This window comes from Hyaena hyaena, unplaced genomic scaffold, assembly GCF_003009895.1.
Source record: "Hyaena hyaena isolate Hyena2069 unplaced genomic scaffold, ASM300989v1 scaffold_539, whole genome shotgun sequence".
NCBI lineage: Eukaryota > Metazoa > Chordata > Mammalia > Carnivora > Hyaenidae > Hyaena > Hyaena hyaena.
Genome location: NW_024081169.1, coordinates 1,201,987 through 1,219,681, shown reverse-complemented (window position 1 = coordinate 1,219,681; position 17,695 = coordinate 1,201,987). Strand labels below are relative to the sequence as shown.

The following is a 17,695-nucleotide window of genomic DNA, read 5'->3' as shown; positions in this document are numbered from 1 at the left end:
AAGCATGTTGATGGGGAATATTGGGAAATAAAGGAGATTTACACTTTCCTTAGAGAAGACCAAACCACACTCTGCTCATCTAAGTTGGAGGAGCTAACAGTTCAGTCCACCATACTTTAACCAGGTGAGCTCCCAACCTAGAAAGTACTCACTATTTTAGGTCACAAAAATGATGAGTTTTTTAGACCCACATTAGGAAACACTGGGTAAGTTGCTTTGTTACTCTTTATGCCTTTATTTCTCTCTTGGAAATTGGGGTAGTAATTCTGCCTCTTGACAGGGTTGTGGTGAGCATGAAATGAGATAATACTGCACACACTTAGAACAGCCCCTGACACATGGAGAGGGACTGACATATGCTAGCTAGGACTATCCCCGCGTTGCTCTGGTCTCGCTCCTCCCAGACATGCTGGGGGTGGGACAGGGGTGGTCACCCGTGAGAAAGCACACAGGAAGGAGTCTGTATGTAAAAATCACGCTGACCCCATTCTCTGTCAGGATTTATGACCATGGCACATACACTCTATGGCACAAAAAATGTCAAAATTCCTATGAGCCTGGGCAACGACCTTTCTGACAAAAAAAGTGTGTTGTAGCCTCATCATTTATTTATTCCTTGACACACAGCAGGTCAGATTTGAAATAACCCTTATTGGCCTTTTCTGTGCATCCTCTTGGTTTCTGTGAGTGGTTCCCGGCACTGAGAAGTAAGGACTGATCTGCCATCTTAGACCAGGCTGGGCAGAGGTGGGACTTGGGAGGCCACAGCTGAGGAGTCGGCCGACCTCAGCTCGGTGCCCAGCTCAGCCTGTTCGTTTCCCTGTGCCCACTGCAGATGGCCGCCCATTCCGTCAGCGGTGACTCCCTTACTTCTGTATTCCAAATCACCTCTCAACCAAAAGGGACAGGCCCACATATTCTTTCAGAGAGCATCCCACACAGCTTTGGGGAGCACTAATGCTCTGCTCACCCGTTCTGCGTTGCAGCAGATGCAAAAGGTGAAAAAAGAGGAGGGGTTGTTAGCACCTCCTCTCCCACACCAGCACCACACAGCTGTTCAGAGATTTAGTCTTCAGAACTACTTAATATTCCTGCAATCTCTCTGTATCTTTAAAAAACAAAACACACACACACACACACAAAACCCCACAAAGAAACCCACAACAGTATCCATGTCAACTCTGAGAAAAAAAACAAAACCAAATCAAAACAAAACAAACAAAAACAACCTCAACACTAACAGTAGGCTGTTTCATTCTCAGGCATGTTTTATATTAAGCATATTCTTTGTCCATAGGAACATCTGGTATGATGTACATTAGATCCTCGCGAAACATTTCTGTTCACAAATTGAGGTAAGACAGGGTAAACCCATGTCAACCCTTTTGTTCACCCTTTTTTGAAAATAGAAGTTTATTACTTTATGTCAGAAGTTATCAATCCAAGAAATGAAAGAAACCCACCCACAAATCTAAGGGCATATTTATACAGTGCTCATGTGTGGCCTGATCCATGGGCAACCCCCAGGGGGCACCAAAGAGCTATTTCTTTTTTTAGCACATGGGTGTAAGAAATCCTAGGAGCTCTTTCCAGGCCATATAAATCCCAGAAGACAGGTTCTATTGTACAGACTTCCCGGGATCAATCCAGGGCACAGGGCAGTGGGGACTTGTATTACATTATCAGTAATTTGGCTCTTTTCCAAATCTAAGGATAAACCTATCAAGACGTAGAGCTTTCAACAGTTGAATCAGAAGTTTGAAGCAACAATGCCAGGTTCTTTCTGAGAAGCAAATGGTTGTTGTGGAGGCCACCCTACACTACAGACAGTATCCAGATATCCAGAGTAGTTCAAGCCAGCCACTGAGAATATAATGCCAGCCAATCAGAATAGGTCTCCTAAGCACACTATGGTCCAACTATAGATCCTCAGGGTGCCACTGAAACGTTCTGACTTTACTTGCGAAGTAAACTAGGGGTAAAAATGGTAAGACAGAGTCATTGGAACAGGCGATTGTCCATGAACCAGAGTGCTCAGGGCACAGCTAACAGCGCATTTGCTTATTGGGATATATGCTCTTGTATTTTTAAAGAGTTTTTTAATGTTTGTTTATTTTTGAGAGAGAGAGAGAGAGAGAAAGGGCATGAGTGGGGGAGGGGCAGAAAGAGAGATAGACAGAAGATCCAAAGTGGGCTCTGAGCTGACAGCACAGAGGCCAATGTACTCACGAACTGTGAGATCATGACCTGAACCAAAGTTAGATGCTTAACCGACATCGCCACCCAGGTGCCCTTGGGACATATGCTCTTCAAAGAGACATCATACTGGTTGGTATAAGAATGGCCACAATCCACACCAAGCCAAGGGTCATATTTTTGTGGGTCATATCACTATTCCTTCGGGCTCCTTCTCATTGGGATAACAATCATCCACCAATGTGACTTACCTTCTCGAAGTCTCGAAGAGCCTGGGTCTGCACCTGAGGGGGTTTTTCAAATGCTCTCAAGGACGGCATCTGTCCAAAGGGGATCTTCTCACCACTTCTCCAACTCTGTGACTGCCCTGGAGGGCCTCGATCTTTAGTGTCACTAAGAAAAGCTGCCAGTAAAACAGAGAAACAAAAATATTTTTATGTAATGGTGGCATTATTATTATCATGACCACTCTAACCAGCACAACCCCACAGAATTTGGTTTCCGCAAAGTACAAACCAATTCTGGGCCACATGGAAACAGTTCGCATAAAGTAGCCTGTGGTTGATCATGTTAATAATGGTCCCTGCTGAAACACACGAGTTTATGTTTGTGCCCCTTTGTAACGTGATGTGTCTGCTACTCTGTGGACAGGTGAAGTCTATTTCTCCAGCCCTTGGATCTGGATTGGCTCAGTGACTTGCTCTGACCGAGAAAATCTGGTGAATATGCCACTGTATGAATTCTAGAGACTAAGTCTTAAGAGGCCATGCATTTCTGTTCTTGCCTTCTTAGAACCCCATGACCACCTTCCTGTGAAGCAGCCCAGTTTACCCTCCCGGAGGAGGAAAGGCCAAGTGCAGAGGAAATAGAGTTGTCCCAGCCGACCAGCCCATCGCCAACTGCCAGAGTAAAGCTGTCTTTGGAGTCTCAGCCTCAGCCAGGCTCTCAAAAGATTGCAGCTATTTGAGCAGTCCCAAGTGAGACCAGCAGAGGAAATGGCCAGTTTGTCAACACACAAGGCTGTGAGAAATAATAAATCATTGTTGTTTTAAGCCCCAGGTGGGCAACTTTTTTTTTTAAAGGGCCAGATAGAGTAAATATTTTAGGGTCATGGATCATACTACGTCTGTCAGAGCTATTCACCTCTGCTCTTGCAGCTCAAAATAGGCACAGATAATATGTAACTGAACGTGCGTGACTGTGTTGCTATAAAACTTTATTTATAAAGACTGGCAATTAGTTTGCTGACACCTGTTTTAGGCCACTAAGTTTTACAGTGAGTAGTCTGGCACATGTCAAAAGAAGACTGAAATAGCTCCTCTTTAAAAAAAAAATCAAGCTACTAGATAAGAGGTGTTTCTACAAAAATATTTCAGGTCATCATTTGAGAGTAGTAACGGGGGCTTAGTCAGTTAAGTGTCTGACTTTGGCTCAGGTCATGATCTCACGATTCATGGGTTCGAGCCCTGCATTGGGCTCTGTGTTGACAGCTCAGAGCCTGGAGCCTGCTTCAGATTCTCTGTCTCCCTCTCTGTCTGATTCTCCCTATCTCTCTGACCCTCCCCTGCTCGTGCTGCCTCTTTCTGACTCTCAAAAATAAATAAAAAACATTTAAAAAATAATAAAAAGAAAGTTTAACAAAAAGAGCAGTAACAATTATTACCACCAACATCTTTCACAGGCATTACAGGTTACAAAATAGTTTCACACAAATCATTTCATTATTAGAGTTACTACCCCAAGTAAAATAGGCTGATGCGATTATTAAATCCATTCCTACTGAGTAAATAAAGGTTCAGAAAGTTTGCTTGACCAAGATCACAATACTAAAAAGTAGCAGAACCAACCCTATGTTCTCTCCACTTAACCTTCCTGGTGGTCGGATAATACTATGTTACTTTAGCAGCAAAGGGAATCATCACAGGTCTAAGAGTTAAGGAAAAACAGGGAAGGGGGTCAAGATGCAATGATTCCATTAATTAAAGGAAGAATCTCCCAAGGAAAAGCTGCTGCTAAGCCCATGTCTGCTTTTGTGAAATACCATTGCATAAGTAAGAAATCAGGGCTTCCTCGGAGCAGAGTACACAGAAGGCATCAGACTGAGGTGGGCTCAGGATTGTAGACTCAGGAAGAAGACATAGAAAAATACACCTTCTCTTGGTTGGCAGAAGGAAACAATGATCCTTTATTATGAACATTTTTTTAAGTCAGAAAGAATGACAGCCATTGCAATCCACTGAGCTCCATGGAGAGCGTCAGCACAAGTAAGAGCAAAATAGGCTCTGAGGAAGAAGACTTAACTAGACACACACACATATGGTCAAAGGAGCCAGGAGGCAAAATGTCATCATATGCTTTTTCTGTCCTTTCCCTTTTCATCTTTTCCCTTTCCTTCCTTCCTTGTACATTCTTATCTCCTTTGTCCAAAATTAATTGACCATATATGCACGGGCACCAAAATCAAAGGCAACAAAAGCAAAAATAAACAAGTGGGGCAACATCAAACTAAAAAGCTTCTGCTCACAAAGGAAACCATTAAGAATGACAAGGCAACCATGGGATGGGAGAAAATATGCCTCCCTTTCTCTTTCTTTTTCTTTCTGCAAACTTGCCAGAAAGCACAAGAAAAAGCCTCCAGATACTTCAATCAACTCAGAATTTTTTTCTCTGCTAAGAAAGAAAAAGAGTAGGCAGACAAAAAGGATCAGGAAGATGATGGCGAGAAGAAAAATCAAGACGATAAAAGATGAAGAAAATAATGATGAGAAATAGGGTCAAGTCTTTTTTCTTGTCTAAAGTATTTAACTCCCCTTTACACCACTGATTTTAAAGAAAAAAATGGTTGAAAGGTAGGGCCATATGATTTGTCTTTAAAATGGACATTGTACAGGGGCGCCTGGGTGGCTCAGTCAGTTGAGCGTTCTACTTGGGCTCAGGTCATGATCTCATGGTTCGTGGGTTCGAGCCCCATGTTGGGCTCTGTGCTGACAGCCAGCTCAGAGCCTGGAGCCTGTTTCAGATTCTGTGTCTCCCTCTCTCTCTGACCCTTCCCTGCTCACGCTGTCTCTCTCTCTCTCAGAAATAAAAACATTAAGTTTTTTAAAAAATGGACACTGTACAGTGTCTTCATTTTTGTAAAGTTAACATAGTATCAGATGTGTCTTCAGATCACTGTTGTTTTTTTTTCCACTTAAAATTTATTTTATTATTTTTAATGTTTATATATTTAAGGAGAAAGCGAGCATTGTGAATGCAATGGAGCAGGGGAGAGGGAGAGAGAGAATCTCGGAGCCTTCATTGCAGAGTTGATGGGGGGCTTGATTCCATGAACCACAAGATCACGACCTGAGCTGAGATCAACAGTTAGATGCTTAACTGATTGAACCACCCAGGTGTTCTGATTTTAAAAAAAAATTTTTTTAATGTTTTATTTATTTCTGAGAGAGAGAGAGAGAGAGACAGACAGATAGCGCAAGCAGGGGAGGGTCAGAGAGAGAGGGAGACACAGAATCCGAAACAGGCTCCAGGCTCTGAGCTAGCTGTCAGCACAGAGCCTGATGCAGGGCTCTAACCCACGAACTGTGAGATCATGACCTGAGCCGAAGACGGATGCTTAACCAACTAGCCTCCCAGGCGCCCCTGTCCTGATTTTTTTTTAAAGTAATCTTTACACCCAACAAGGGGCTCAAACTCACAGCCCCAAGATCAAGAGTAGGAGTCAGCCAGGTGCCCGTAGGTAGCCCTAGCCTTACTGGTATTTTCAATAGCCAGTAATCTTGCCTAGTAGAGTACTGGGTTTTAAAATGGAACAGAAATTTAAAGCAGGTTTTATTGGCACACAGCACAAATTAGTTATAGAAAGATGTGGTATTTTGTTTCCATATTCAGTTGTCTTTGATTCAGCTTGTACAACATAATTGTTGTTCTGTTAATTACATAACATTCTGTGATTGCAAATTAATAATAATTATAGTAACATTAAGGTGGCACCTGTTTTGTTGACATTCTGATATTTCTAAGTAAACGCAAATAAATGCTTTACTTAAGAGAAATTGGAAAGAATTAGTTCTCCCACGTGAAATTAAATAGGCAATTGAATGGAAGAAAATTTGATGAAACAAAACAATACATTACAGTTAGATTAGTGGGATGTGATGGAAGGAAAGAGCTTTTGGAGCTTGAATATGAATTCTCACCACTTGCCAATTGTGGGAATTTAGGCAAATCTCCTAATTTTGCTCAACTTCATTGCCACTGTACGAGAGGGGATGATAATATTTAACCTCGCAGCACTCTTCCATGAATGAAAAGAAATAATAAATGAAAGTAGCCAACCTGTAGGAGGCATCCTCTCTACCCTTCCATTTTTGCCCTAGTCCTTTGAATTTTTCCTGCAAAATGGGAGATCTTGATGTTCAAAGTGAGTATAGTAGACCCTCGGAATCTGGAGATTTAACATACACAATTACAAATGCTAATTGAAAGTTGACTCTGAAATCCTTAACACATTCAAATTAAAAACTTTTTCCATGCTGTGCATGCGAGCCATCTGCTTCAAGGCTGCAATGAAAAAGGCAAATCACTTAGCAAAGTCAGCAGAACCCTTAAGTGATTCAAGGTTCTTGTGAAAAACGCTCCCCCAGAGAGAACTATCTTCATTTTGGTTTCATAATTCAGGTAAATCCCTGGCTCGTGTTAGTTCAGTAATGATGTTATTATGAATACATTAATCATAACAGCATTTACTGGGTGCTTATTTCTCAATAAATCTACGATAAGAGTTTTTCCCATTTAATCTCACTTATGAGGTTGACACTATTATTATACCCATTTTAATGGTATATGAGTCAAGATTTCATGTTAGTGGCAGAATCTTTTTTAATCATTTCACAAGTGACTTTAACCTTGCAATTACAGAATCATAATTTCAATTATGATTTGCTGTGCTGGGATGGTGGGGAATTACATGCTACAGTGGTATGTGCAAATCTGGAAATTCACGAGAAGTCTCAGAATATTGCTATAATGAATTTATTTTATTTATTCGAGCCTGACACAGGGCTCGAACTCACAAACGTGAGACCGTGACCTGAGCCAAGGTCAAGATTCAGATATTAACTGACTGAGCCACCCAGGTGCCCCTGCCATGATGAATTTAAGGGTCTGTAATTTAAGGGAATTATGATCAGCAGGAAACCAAGAATTTATCGAGGTAAGAGCCACAGCCTCCTTACCTGCCACATGGCTTGTTCTGGACAGCATCTCCCCTTCATCATCTGCAAAGTAATCTCTGTGGAGAGAAACATATTGTTAATTAATGAGGTACCCCCCACCCAGGTTCCCCAATCCCTGAGGTGGCAAGACATGTACATTCCATTTCCATTTATTTCTCCTCAAGTATTTATTAAGCTCCTACCATGGATTAAGGACAGTCTTAAGTGTTGGAGATACAAAGCCAAACCCCAGAGGAAGGGTTCCTAGGCTCAGTAAGAACACGTAAAGATAGCCATTGAGCACACAGTTCATTACGAGGGAACAGCAAAGACCTGGAGTCGGGGAAGAAGTTAACCTGTCGAAGAACAGAGAAAACCAGTGTTGCCACCGGATGATGCAGGACCTTGTGGGACAGGGTTAGGATACAGGGTTTTGTGTGAAGGGCAGTGAGGAGCCACTAAAGGGTTTCAAATGAGGGAATGAACGGTTCGTGACCAGATTTTGATTTTAAATAGATCATTCTGGCTGCCGAGTGAGACTGTGTGGAGGGAATAAAAGTGGATGGGAAAAGCAAGAAGTTGTGAAGGTTTTAACTAAGAGAAAAGACAGTGGAGATGGAGATAAGCAAACAACAACAACAACAACAAAACAAAAACAAACAACAACAACAACAAAATACCCAGGTTAGGTTTAGGAAGTAGAATTGACTCAGAAAACCTGGAAAACAGATAAAAGTCTACTAATGGGAGGCGCTCGGGTGGCTCAGTCGGTTAAGTGTCTGACTCCTGATTTTGGCTCACAGATCGAGCCCCACATGAGGCTCTGCACGGACAGTGTGGAGCCTGCTTGGCATTCTCCCTCTCTCTCTTCCCCTCCCCCCACTTGCACATGCACAATGGTATATGAATCTGTTACTGATAATGTTAAAATCACAGTTCAGTAGCAAGAGGTATATTGGTTCAGCAAATATTTTTTTAAAAACAGAACAGTTTTTTTTCAAAAATTGAGTTTTGTTCAAAAAATTTGTTGAACGTATAAAACAAATACTGGTCAGGCACTTACTATTCTTTTAGGCACTTTTTAGCAGCACGAATGTAGCAGTGAACAAAACAGACAAAAATGCCTGCACTCTTGGAACTTATAATAAGTAAGAGGAAATAAGTAAACTGTATAGAGCAATTGGGGACAAGTACTATAGAAAATTGAAGGGGCGCCTGGGTGGCTCAGTTGGCTAAGCGTCTGACTTCAGTTCAGGTCATGTCTCACGGTTCATGGGTTTGAACCCCGTGTCGGGCTCTGTGCTGACAGCTCAGAGCCTGGAGCCTGCTTCATACTCTGTGTCTCCCTCTCTCTCTGACCCTCCCCTGCTCACGCTGCCTCTCTCTCTCTCTCTCTCTCTCTCTCTCACACACACACACACACACAGAAATAAATAAAACATTAAAAAATATTTTTTAAAACTGAAGTAGGGGATGGGGATAGGGAGTTCTGGAAGGGTTGCACTTTTTAGTAAACAACGTTTCTCTGAGAAGCAAAAAATAGGGTATTTGGGGAAAGAGTCCTCTTAGCAGAGAACATCAAACACGAAGGTTCACAGGAGGGAGCATGCGGGCGTCTTTGGGAGCGGAAAGGAGGCCAGTGTGGCTGGGCGGAATGAGTACATGGTGAGGAAATAGGAGGAGGGAAGGTCAAGGAAGTAATGGGAAGGCTGTGCAGGGGGCAGGCTGTAAAAGCCTTTCAGGCTGTACTGCAGCATTTGGCCGCTGGAATCCTGTGAGTCAGAAAGAGGGCTGAACGGAGCGGTGACTGTTTTAAAATGGCTGGCTACTGTTCTGACAACGGCCCGGGTGGCGAAGGCAGAACAGAAAGACGATTTCAATAATTCCACAGGGAGATGCCTTAAACCCTTGGGGGCACCCAGTAAGTTGTTCCCAAAAGAACTGTGTAGACGGAGATGAGAAGGGCTTCTCGGGAAGGCAGAAGAGAGACTGGCATTTGTTTAGCAATCGTTCTTCTTCCTTCTCTGCCTCAAGGCTGGATGTTGGCATGAATCTTCACTTTGCTAAGTTCCAGATGGACATCAGAGCACCAGACGAGGCACGCCGGACTGCACACACCACCTGGCGGTTTCTTCATTATTCCAAAGCAGATCAGCAGCTTGTGGTTCTTCCGGGTCGCCTGCCTCTTTCCCTTCTCTCCTCATTAAAAACTTTCCTTTGGAGCGAGCAATTAAAGAGATGACGTACTACTTACAAATTCCCCTCTGTTGTGATAAAGTAGGGGAAGGATACTGAAGCCATCAGCCAGAACACGGTCTTGAAAAATTTGAGAAACTTACTCTCACACTTAGCTGCTGCTATTCACACACTGGAGGGATTCCTTTTACGTTCAGTCTACAGACTTAGGAAGGTAACCGTGCTTGTACCATCAGGGACATGGCCATTCCTCAGGCCAAATTCAACCCAGCCAGTATGTTTTATTTGGTTAGCACAAGGCTGACCCACTCCCAACTTCTCTTAGAAAATGAATGGGGGGCACCTGGGTGGCTTAGTCAGTTAAGCGTCTGACTTCGGCTCAGGTCATGATCTCACAGTTCGTGGGTTCGAGCCCCACATCAGGCTCTGTGCTGACTGCCAGCTCAGAGCCTGGAGCCTGTTTCAGACTCTGTGTCTCCCTCTCTCTTTGACCCTCCCCTGCTCATCCTCTCTTTCTCTCAGAAATAAATAAAACATTAAAAAAGAAAGAAAGAAAATGAATGGGTCCAGGGGCACCTGGGTGGCTCAGTCAGTTCAGCGTCTGACTTCGCCTCAGGTCACAATCTTGCAATTTATGGGTTGGAGCCCCACGTTGGGGTCTGTGCTGACAGCTCAGAGCCTGGAGCCTGCTTCAGATTCTGTGTCTCCCTCTCTCTCTACCCCTCCCCCAGTTGGACTCTCACTCAAAAATAAACAAACGTTAAAAAAAAAAAAAAGAAAGGAAGGAAATGAATGGGTCTAGCAACACTGGGCCCACCTTCCCACACAGGGGACAACCTACCGCCTTTCAACAGAACATGTTCTCCAGTCTGTCACAATCCCTGTCTCTCTATCTGTAGTCCCAGCTCTCACACTCATTTTTTATATCCGCCTGGCTTCTGTGTAGGTCTCTGAGGCTGTTACCCTGGTACAGATCAAATGCAGACAGAATTTCATTTCTGCTTTAACACACAGTCTTGAGAATGGATAAGGCATATGTGGTGTATATATACACCACAGAATACTACATGACCATAATAAGGATGAGATCTTGCCTTGGATGAGACAACATGGATGGAGCTAGAAGGTACTATACTAAGTGAAATAAGTGGGAAAGACAAACACCGTATGATTTCACTCATACGAGGAGTCTAAAAAAAAAACCACACAAATGAAAAAACAAGCAAAAAAGCAGAATCAGACCTATAAATACAGAGAAAAAAACTGATGGTTGCCCAAGGGGAGGGGGCAAAATGGGTGAAAGCAGGCTTCTAGTTAAGGAATGAATAAGTGATGGGGGATAAAAGGTACAGTATAGGAAAGATAGTCAATGATATTACATAGCAACATATGGTACAGTTGCTACACTTGCGGTGAACACAGCATAATGTATAAACTTGCTGAATCACTATGTTGTACACCTGAAACTAATGTAACATTGTGTGTCAACCATACTCGAATAAAATTAAAAAGAGACTGTCCTGGGTAACCTAGTTGCTTCAGCATGCAATTCATTAATCTAGGATGATGAACCACTAACACTGGCTTATAAATCACTTTTACCTCTTGGACTTTGGTTTCCTCAAATATTTGTAAAGGAAGTACATGGATTTTTTTAAGGTCCCTTGCAGTAATTATGCAATTCTGTTCTAACAGATGCTTAACCATAAAGTCCATTTTAATATCTCTCCAAGGATCTGGGGAAATTTCTGGACATGATCTCATTTAATCCTCTTTGCTCTGAAGATTCCACGCTATAGATCAGGAACAGGTTACGACAAGGCAAGGCATATAGGCCCCATGAGAGACTCCACCTTCTCCAGCCCCACCTGCACCCACTCTGAGCTAGCTGCCTGCCCACTAAGGATCACTAAGCGGAAGGGCAGAGAGGTCACTTTGGATTGGCACTGAGTTAATGGGCATACTTACAGTCTCAGGAGATTTTTAAAAATCACTTTAACTCTATTAACAGCTCAAGTTCCCTCTCTTATTGCCCAAGAGTGGGGCTCATCATCTGCTCCAAAAGGTTGGGAAGGAATTTGATGCTCCCCAAGGGAAGGGGCTCATAGTGAAGAAACACAGGGGGTTAGGTCTAGGGGATTGCAATTTGTGACAACATCAGATAAACCAAAGTGCAAAGAGAATTGAGGTATGCTAGAGGCAGACTCCAAGCTGGATGACATATGCACACTACTTGGCAAAGCAGTCATATATGTCGGCAAATTATTCCATATTACCCAAGTCTGGAAAAAACTTGTATATCCTTGTCCCAGTTTCTCAAACTGAAGTGTTTGTAGGTTTATTTTTTACCATCGGTCCATGGATGACTTGTGCTCAGTTAGCATATGGTTCATCAGAGCACACACAGCCCTCCAGCAGAGATGTACATATATAATCTTTCTCCCAAGATGCCTTTACCTTAAATCGTGCTTTTCCTGTATAAATGAACCATCCTTTCCCTCCTTGGAGCCCTATCCTTTCTCTCCCTCTACATCATCGATCTGTCAATACTGACACCAATTCCACTAACGTTACAATTATTAATTTTGCCAAGTCACTCTCTTGTTTAATTTGAAGACCCAAGCATTTTCCAAGCACACCCCACCCACAAGCTGTTAGCCTACTTAATTTCTGCCTGGTGTATTGCCCATGCTTTCTTGATTTGAGGCAGCTAAGAAGATATTGGACTCGAACAACACATCAACATTCAATATCCCATATTACTAGCTTTTCCTAGTTTTCCAGGGTGGTCAGGTTGAGAATAATCAGAAAGTAATTGATTCTCTCAAAGCCATCTGCGACACTCTGATACTCTGCTGCTATCAAACTGTGCTCTGATTATTTTTTTCCAGTAATTTCCTAAATATAGTAGTTTCAATTATGTCAGGATTATCCCAGCACTCAATTTTGCTTTGCTTGAAAATGGCCACACTACATAGCTCCTTTCCAAACGTAAGCAGCTGGTCCATTTTCTATCGTCTCCTAACAATGAGGGGAGGGGTAGAAACGTGGGTCCTTCTTCCTTACCCAGGGGTAACACTCCGATGGAAGCTGCAGAGAGACATTTTCTGTAGAGCAGCCATTGGCCTTCCTTTGCAAGCTGCACATTTGGGGTTATTGCCTCGTATTTTAATTTGTGGCCCCAGAAGAGCAATGGATCTTGGTGACGGACCATATCATTCACGCGCAATGGCAAGATGGCGACCATAGGCCTTTACCATTACAAAGTAGGATGTGCAACACGTCTTTGACAGTATGAGACAGTGGTATCCCAGGACCAAAGTCACCCCTGAAACTACTTCTAAGGAGCTGATGTCTGTCCAGTCCCCATTATCTTCTCCTTTGTCTCACCTAGTAAAATGTCTAACCTTCAGGTATTTCTTCCCGTAGGAGTGTCCAAACTCCCAAAGAAGCAGGCATTTTTAGGTCCTCCCCACCCAGGGCAATCACTCTACCACACGGTCTGGGGCCCATCCTTCATTACTCACCACCACTCTTGCTTAAGGTCTCTAACCTTACACACAAAGGCAATCTCTCAGAGGCATTTTCTATCTTTCAGACTTCTTTATATACAGTGTGTTTTTCATGATAAACAAAAATTCAGAAGGGGGAAAACAATCTGCTATAACAGTACTTTGAGCGAAAACCTGGGCCTTGATGGCTGTTTTTAGGGTTTTTCATTCCATCTCATAAACATTTATAGAGAAGAGGATTATAGGGCCAGCCCTGGAAATAAAAAGGTGAAAAAGAAATATACCCTGTCATCAAAGTACTCAGAGTCAACTGGGGAAGGCAGATAGGATTCAGTGAGATAATCACAAGAATAATGAGCTTTAAAGCAGATATTGAAGAACATAAATGAGAGAGCAATGAATTTTGTCCTGGTAGGAGGAAATCTGCAGAAAACAGAGAACACTGAATCCAGCCTCGAAGGATGGGTACACATATGCAAGGAAACATGACCAAGACCCCAAAACAGGAGAATGAAGGGTGTTATTTGGGGTTTTCATTTTGTTCCCTCCTGAATAAGCACAAGCTGCCCCCAGGACTCCTTCCAATACTTCTACCTTTCCCTGTCCTCAAACTTCCTCCTCAGGCTCCAACCCTCAGGTAAGAAGCAGTATTAAGGGAAGTCGTGGGAGGAAGCCAGGGCTGTGTTTACACTTTCCTCCTCAAACATACTACCTTCATCTAACGACTCAGCATCCGTAAGGACGATTTAAAATGTTAAACGAGATGGGGCGCCTGGGTGGCTCAGTCGGTTAAGCGTCTGACTCCTGGTTTTGGCTCAGACCATAATCTCATTGGTTTGTGAGTTCAAGCCCTGCATCAGGCTCTGTGCTGACAGCATGGAGCCTGCTTGGGATTCTCTCTCCCACTCCCCAACTCATGCTGTCTCTCTCAAAATAAATAAATAAAACTTAAAAAAAAATTTTAAAAAAGGGGCATCTGGGTAGCTCAGTCGGTTAAGCTCAGGTCTGACTTCAGCTCAGGTCATGATCTTGCAGTTCATGAGTTCAAGCCCCACACTGGGCTCTGTGCTGACAGCTCAGGGCCTGGAACCTGCTCATATTCTGTGTCTCTCTCACTCTCTGCCCTTCCCCCATTCATGCTTTGTTTCTCTGTCTCTCAAAAATAAATAAATGTTAAAAAAAATTAATAAGTAAACAAATAAATAAACAAAATGTTAAACAAGAAAGGGTCAGTACTGAGATGCTTACTATAAATAAGGGCTAGAAGAGAATCTGCACAAGACCTAAGGCTAGAGGTTTAGGATGGTGAAAAATACAAGTGAATATCTTCCTTTCTCACAACCTTATACTAAAAGGTCAATTCTTAATTTTTTAAAAAAGAGAATACTATTTTAATTTAATATACATTGCTCCTCTGCTTTATGCCCTCAATAAAAGAGAAACTATGTAGGAGGTTAGGTTCAATCTGATCTTCTCAAACAGTGGGAAGTATGTGGTAAGACAGGAAGATTACTGAAGTTTGCTGTTAATTGGGGTCCTCCTCAGCATTAGACACTGAACTAAACACACATTCTATTCTAGTTCCTATATTTTTTAAAAAAATTTTTTAACTGTTTATTTATTTATTTTTATTTTTTTATTTTTATTTCAAGGAGAGAGAGAGACAGCGCGAGCAGGGGAGGGTCAGAGAGAGAGGGAGTGACAGACTCTGAAATAGGCTCCAGGCTCTGAGCTGGCAGTCAGCACAGAGCCCGACGCGGGGCTCGAACTCACGAACCGCGAGATCATGACCTAAGCGAAAGTCGGACGCTCAACCGACTAAGCCACCCAGGCGCCCCATAACTGTTTATTTATTTTTGAGAGAGAGACCAAGCGTAAGCCAGGGAGGGGCAGAGGGAGAGGGAGACACCGAATCTGAAACAGCTCCAGGCTCCCAGCTGTCAGCACAGAGCCCGATGTGGGGCTTGAGCCAACGAACCGCGAGATCATGACCTGAGCCGAAGTCGGAGGCTTAACCGACTGAGCCACCCAGGCACCCCTAGTTCCTACATTCTTCAAGCTCATTTGACATGAATTACTAAATTCTGGTTCAAATGAAAGAAATCTTTCCGATGTTCAGAGATCAAGTTTTTATATTTTTAATTTGTATCCACATTCAAACCTTGCCAATACAAAAGGGTTGGATGGAGAAGAAGAACTGTGGCCTACTTTCTTTAATGTTTGGATCTCTGGCTCTGAGGGCTTTATAAATGGTAGGGTTTCACAAGTACTGCCAATCTGGGAACAAAGACATCTACAGGTGACTGTCTCTGGACTGCTTGAGCCTCACTTCATGGTCCAACATGTTTTCTTCCAGCTGAATTTTCCTCAGCACGAATCTTGCATTAAATGACCATCGTTATTGTGGACAACCCCCACCACCCACCACCAATGCTGTTACCACAATTCATCGAGTGTCTACTGCTTTCCAGGCATCATATCATTCAGTCCTCACAAAATCCTGTCAGGTAGGTACTGTTCCCTATTTCACAAATGAGGAAACAAGAGGCCTAAAAGGATGACATGATTTGTCCAAGATTACACAGCTAGTTGGTGTCAAGCCTGAACTTGAAAGTGGCACCTGGCGGGGGCCGGGGGGGTGCCTGGGTGGCTTGGGCAGTTGAGCATCTGACTTCGGCTCAGGCTGTGATCTCATGGTTTGTGAGTTTGAGCCCCGGGTCGGGCTCTGTGCTGACAGCTAGCTCAGAGCCTGGAGCCTGTTTCAGATTCTGTGTCTCCCTCTCTCTCTGACCTTTTCCTGCTCATGCTCTCTCTCTCTCTCTCAAAAATAAATAAACCAAAAAAAACTAAAAAAGAAAGAAAACGGCACCTGGGGCTCCTGGGTGGCTCAGTTGGTTAAGTGTCCGACTCTTGATATCGGCTCAGGTCATGATCTCATGGTTTGTGAGATTAAGCCCCGTGTGGGGTTCTGTGCTGATAGAGCACAAAGCCTGCTTGGGATTCTCTCTGTCTCCTTCTCTCTCTCTCTCTGCCCCTTCCCCACTCTCTCTCTCTTCTCTTTCTCTCTCTCAAAATAAATACATAAAGCATTAAAAAAGAAAAAAAAAAAAGAAAAAGAAAATGGCACCTGACTCCAAACTTGACTCTTTCCCATATGTCTTACTTCTACCTACTCTTGTACCTGGGGCTTCGTCCTCACCTGCCTTGACTGTAGTGAGTCAGAGAATCTGAGGGTGGACAGCGATGCTGTGTGAAGACTGGATTTAGGGTCAAATCCAGACACAGATTTGTGCTTTGAGAGGCCAACTCATCCCCACTGGACACAGCTCACACTCGAGTATTTCAATATGGTGTAACAGATGACATGTGACAAAGGAATTAAAATCCTAAAGGGGAAGTGGCAAGTATGACTTCTTAGATAGGTCCTATCCTGGAAAGTGAGTCATGCATCATTATATACTTCCCTATCTCTACCCAAAACTCTTCTCAGTGTTCCCACCTTTCCTGAACCTCTTCTGTGCTAACACTTAACACTGTCCATATTGGACTAAGGAAATAAACTGAAAGGCAGAAGGGGTAATGGACAGACACAGTCAAAACAGGAAAGGCCACTAGTGAACCAGCTCTGAGACTTCTCAGATTTTTTGTTCTCCTGCCAAGAGAGACATGGGGTGTATCTTCTGTGTTCCAAATGTTGCCAAATACCGCCCCCCAATTCAGTGCTAGAACTGCATAAACATATTCGAATGCAAATATGGTAGAAGTCACAGATGCAGAGCACAAATACGAAGAGATTAGAGTTTTTTTCTCATCTCGAGACCTATGATTATAACCTTCTCGAGCTAGGACGCTTCGTCGGCAAAGCCCCCTCAGAATGGAGAGAGCATCACGTGTGAGCCCCCCTCTGCACACTAAGTGTGGGCTGACTTGGCACTGATAGAACAGCATTCGCTTTTCTCCGGTACAGGCTGCAATTACACCCTTCACTCAACACAGTCTATTCACAGAGAGTGACCACGGCCACACGGAACTCTGGGAGACAGTTTTCTGAAGTGCTAATCAGTCCTCAATAGCTACAGGGAGTCACAAGCATCCTGGGGCACCTGCACCAACCGATCCAAGTTTTGTGACCTATTTTTGCTCTTGGACTAAGGCCCAAAAGGAATGGACGTTATTTTTCTTGCTGCTCTCCTTCATGGTCCAGAGGCACAAACCACTTAATACTGTAAAAAGGTAAAGGAAAGTCAAGTATTTATTTTTCTCACTTCACCCCCTGAGGTTATCAGACATCCAAGTATCTAATAAGTCCTCTTCCCCATGCCCTGAATCAGCTAAGACACTGACGTCACTCTTGCAAAAGAGATGGAAAACTTATCTGCTTTGGATTCAGTTGCGTCACCCAGGGATGGTATATGGTCTCTCCACCCACTTTTAAAACTTCACTCTTGCATTTTATTTTCCGTCCTGGCAACGGATGCATGCCGCTGTCCCTGGTTTCATGAACATCTGCTGCTCACAAGGCACAGTGGCACGCCAAGGCGGAGGGCACACGTGGTCTCAGAGCCCTGGACCAAGCAT

At 43.4% G+C, this 17,695-nt stretch overlaps 1 protein-coding gene across 4 annotated transcripts in view; it reads right to left on the bottom strand.

Annotated features, from left to right (window-relative positions):
- The window catches only part of LOC120247637 (myomegalin-like), a 221,631-nt gene that overhangs the window by 160,402 nt on the left and 43,534 nt on the right, over positions 1 to 17,695 (bottom strand). For all 4 annotated transcript variants that reach the window (XM_039255660.1, XM_039255659.1, XM_039255654.1 and 1 more), the window contains exons 2-3: positions 7,431 to 7,486; positions 2,448 to 2,599 (exon numbers count right to left, since the gene is read on the bottom strand). In XM_039255660.1, coding sequence (XP_039111591.1) covers positions 2,448 to 2,599; positions 7,431 to 7,486 — 208 coding nt within the window. The remainder of the gene's footprint in view (positions 1 to 2,447; positions 2,600 to 7,430; positions 7,487 to 17,695) is intronic.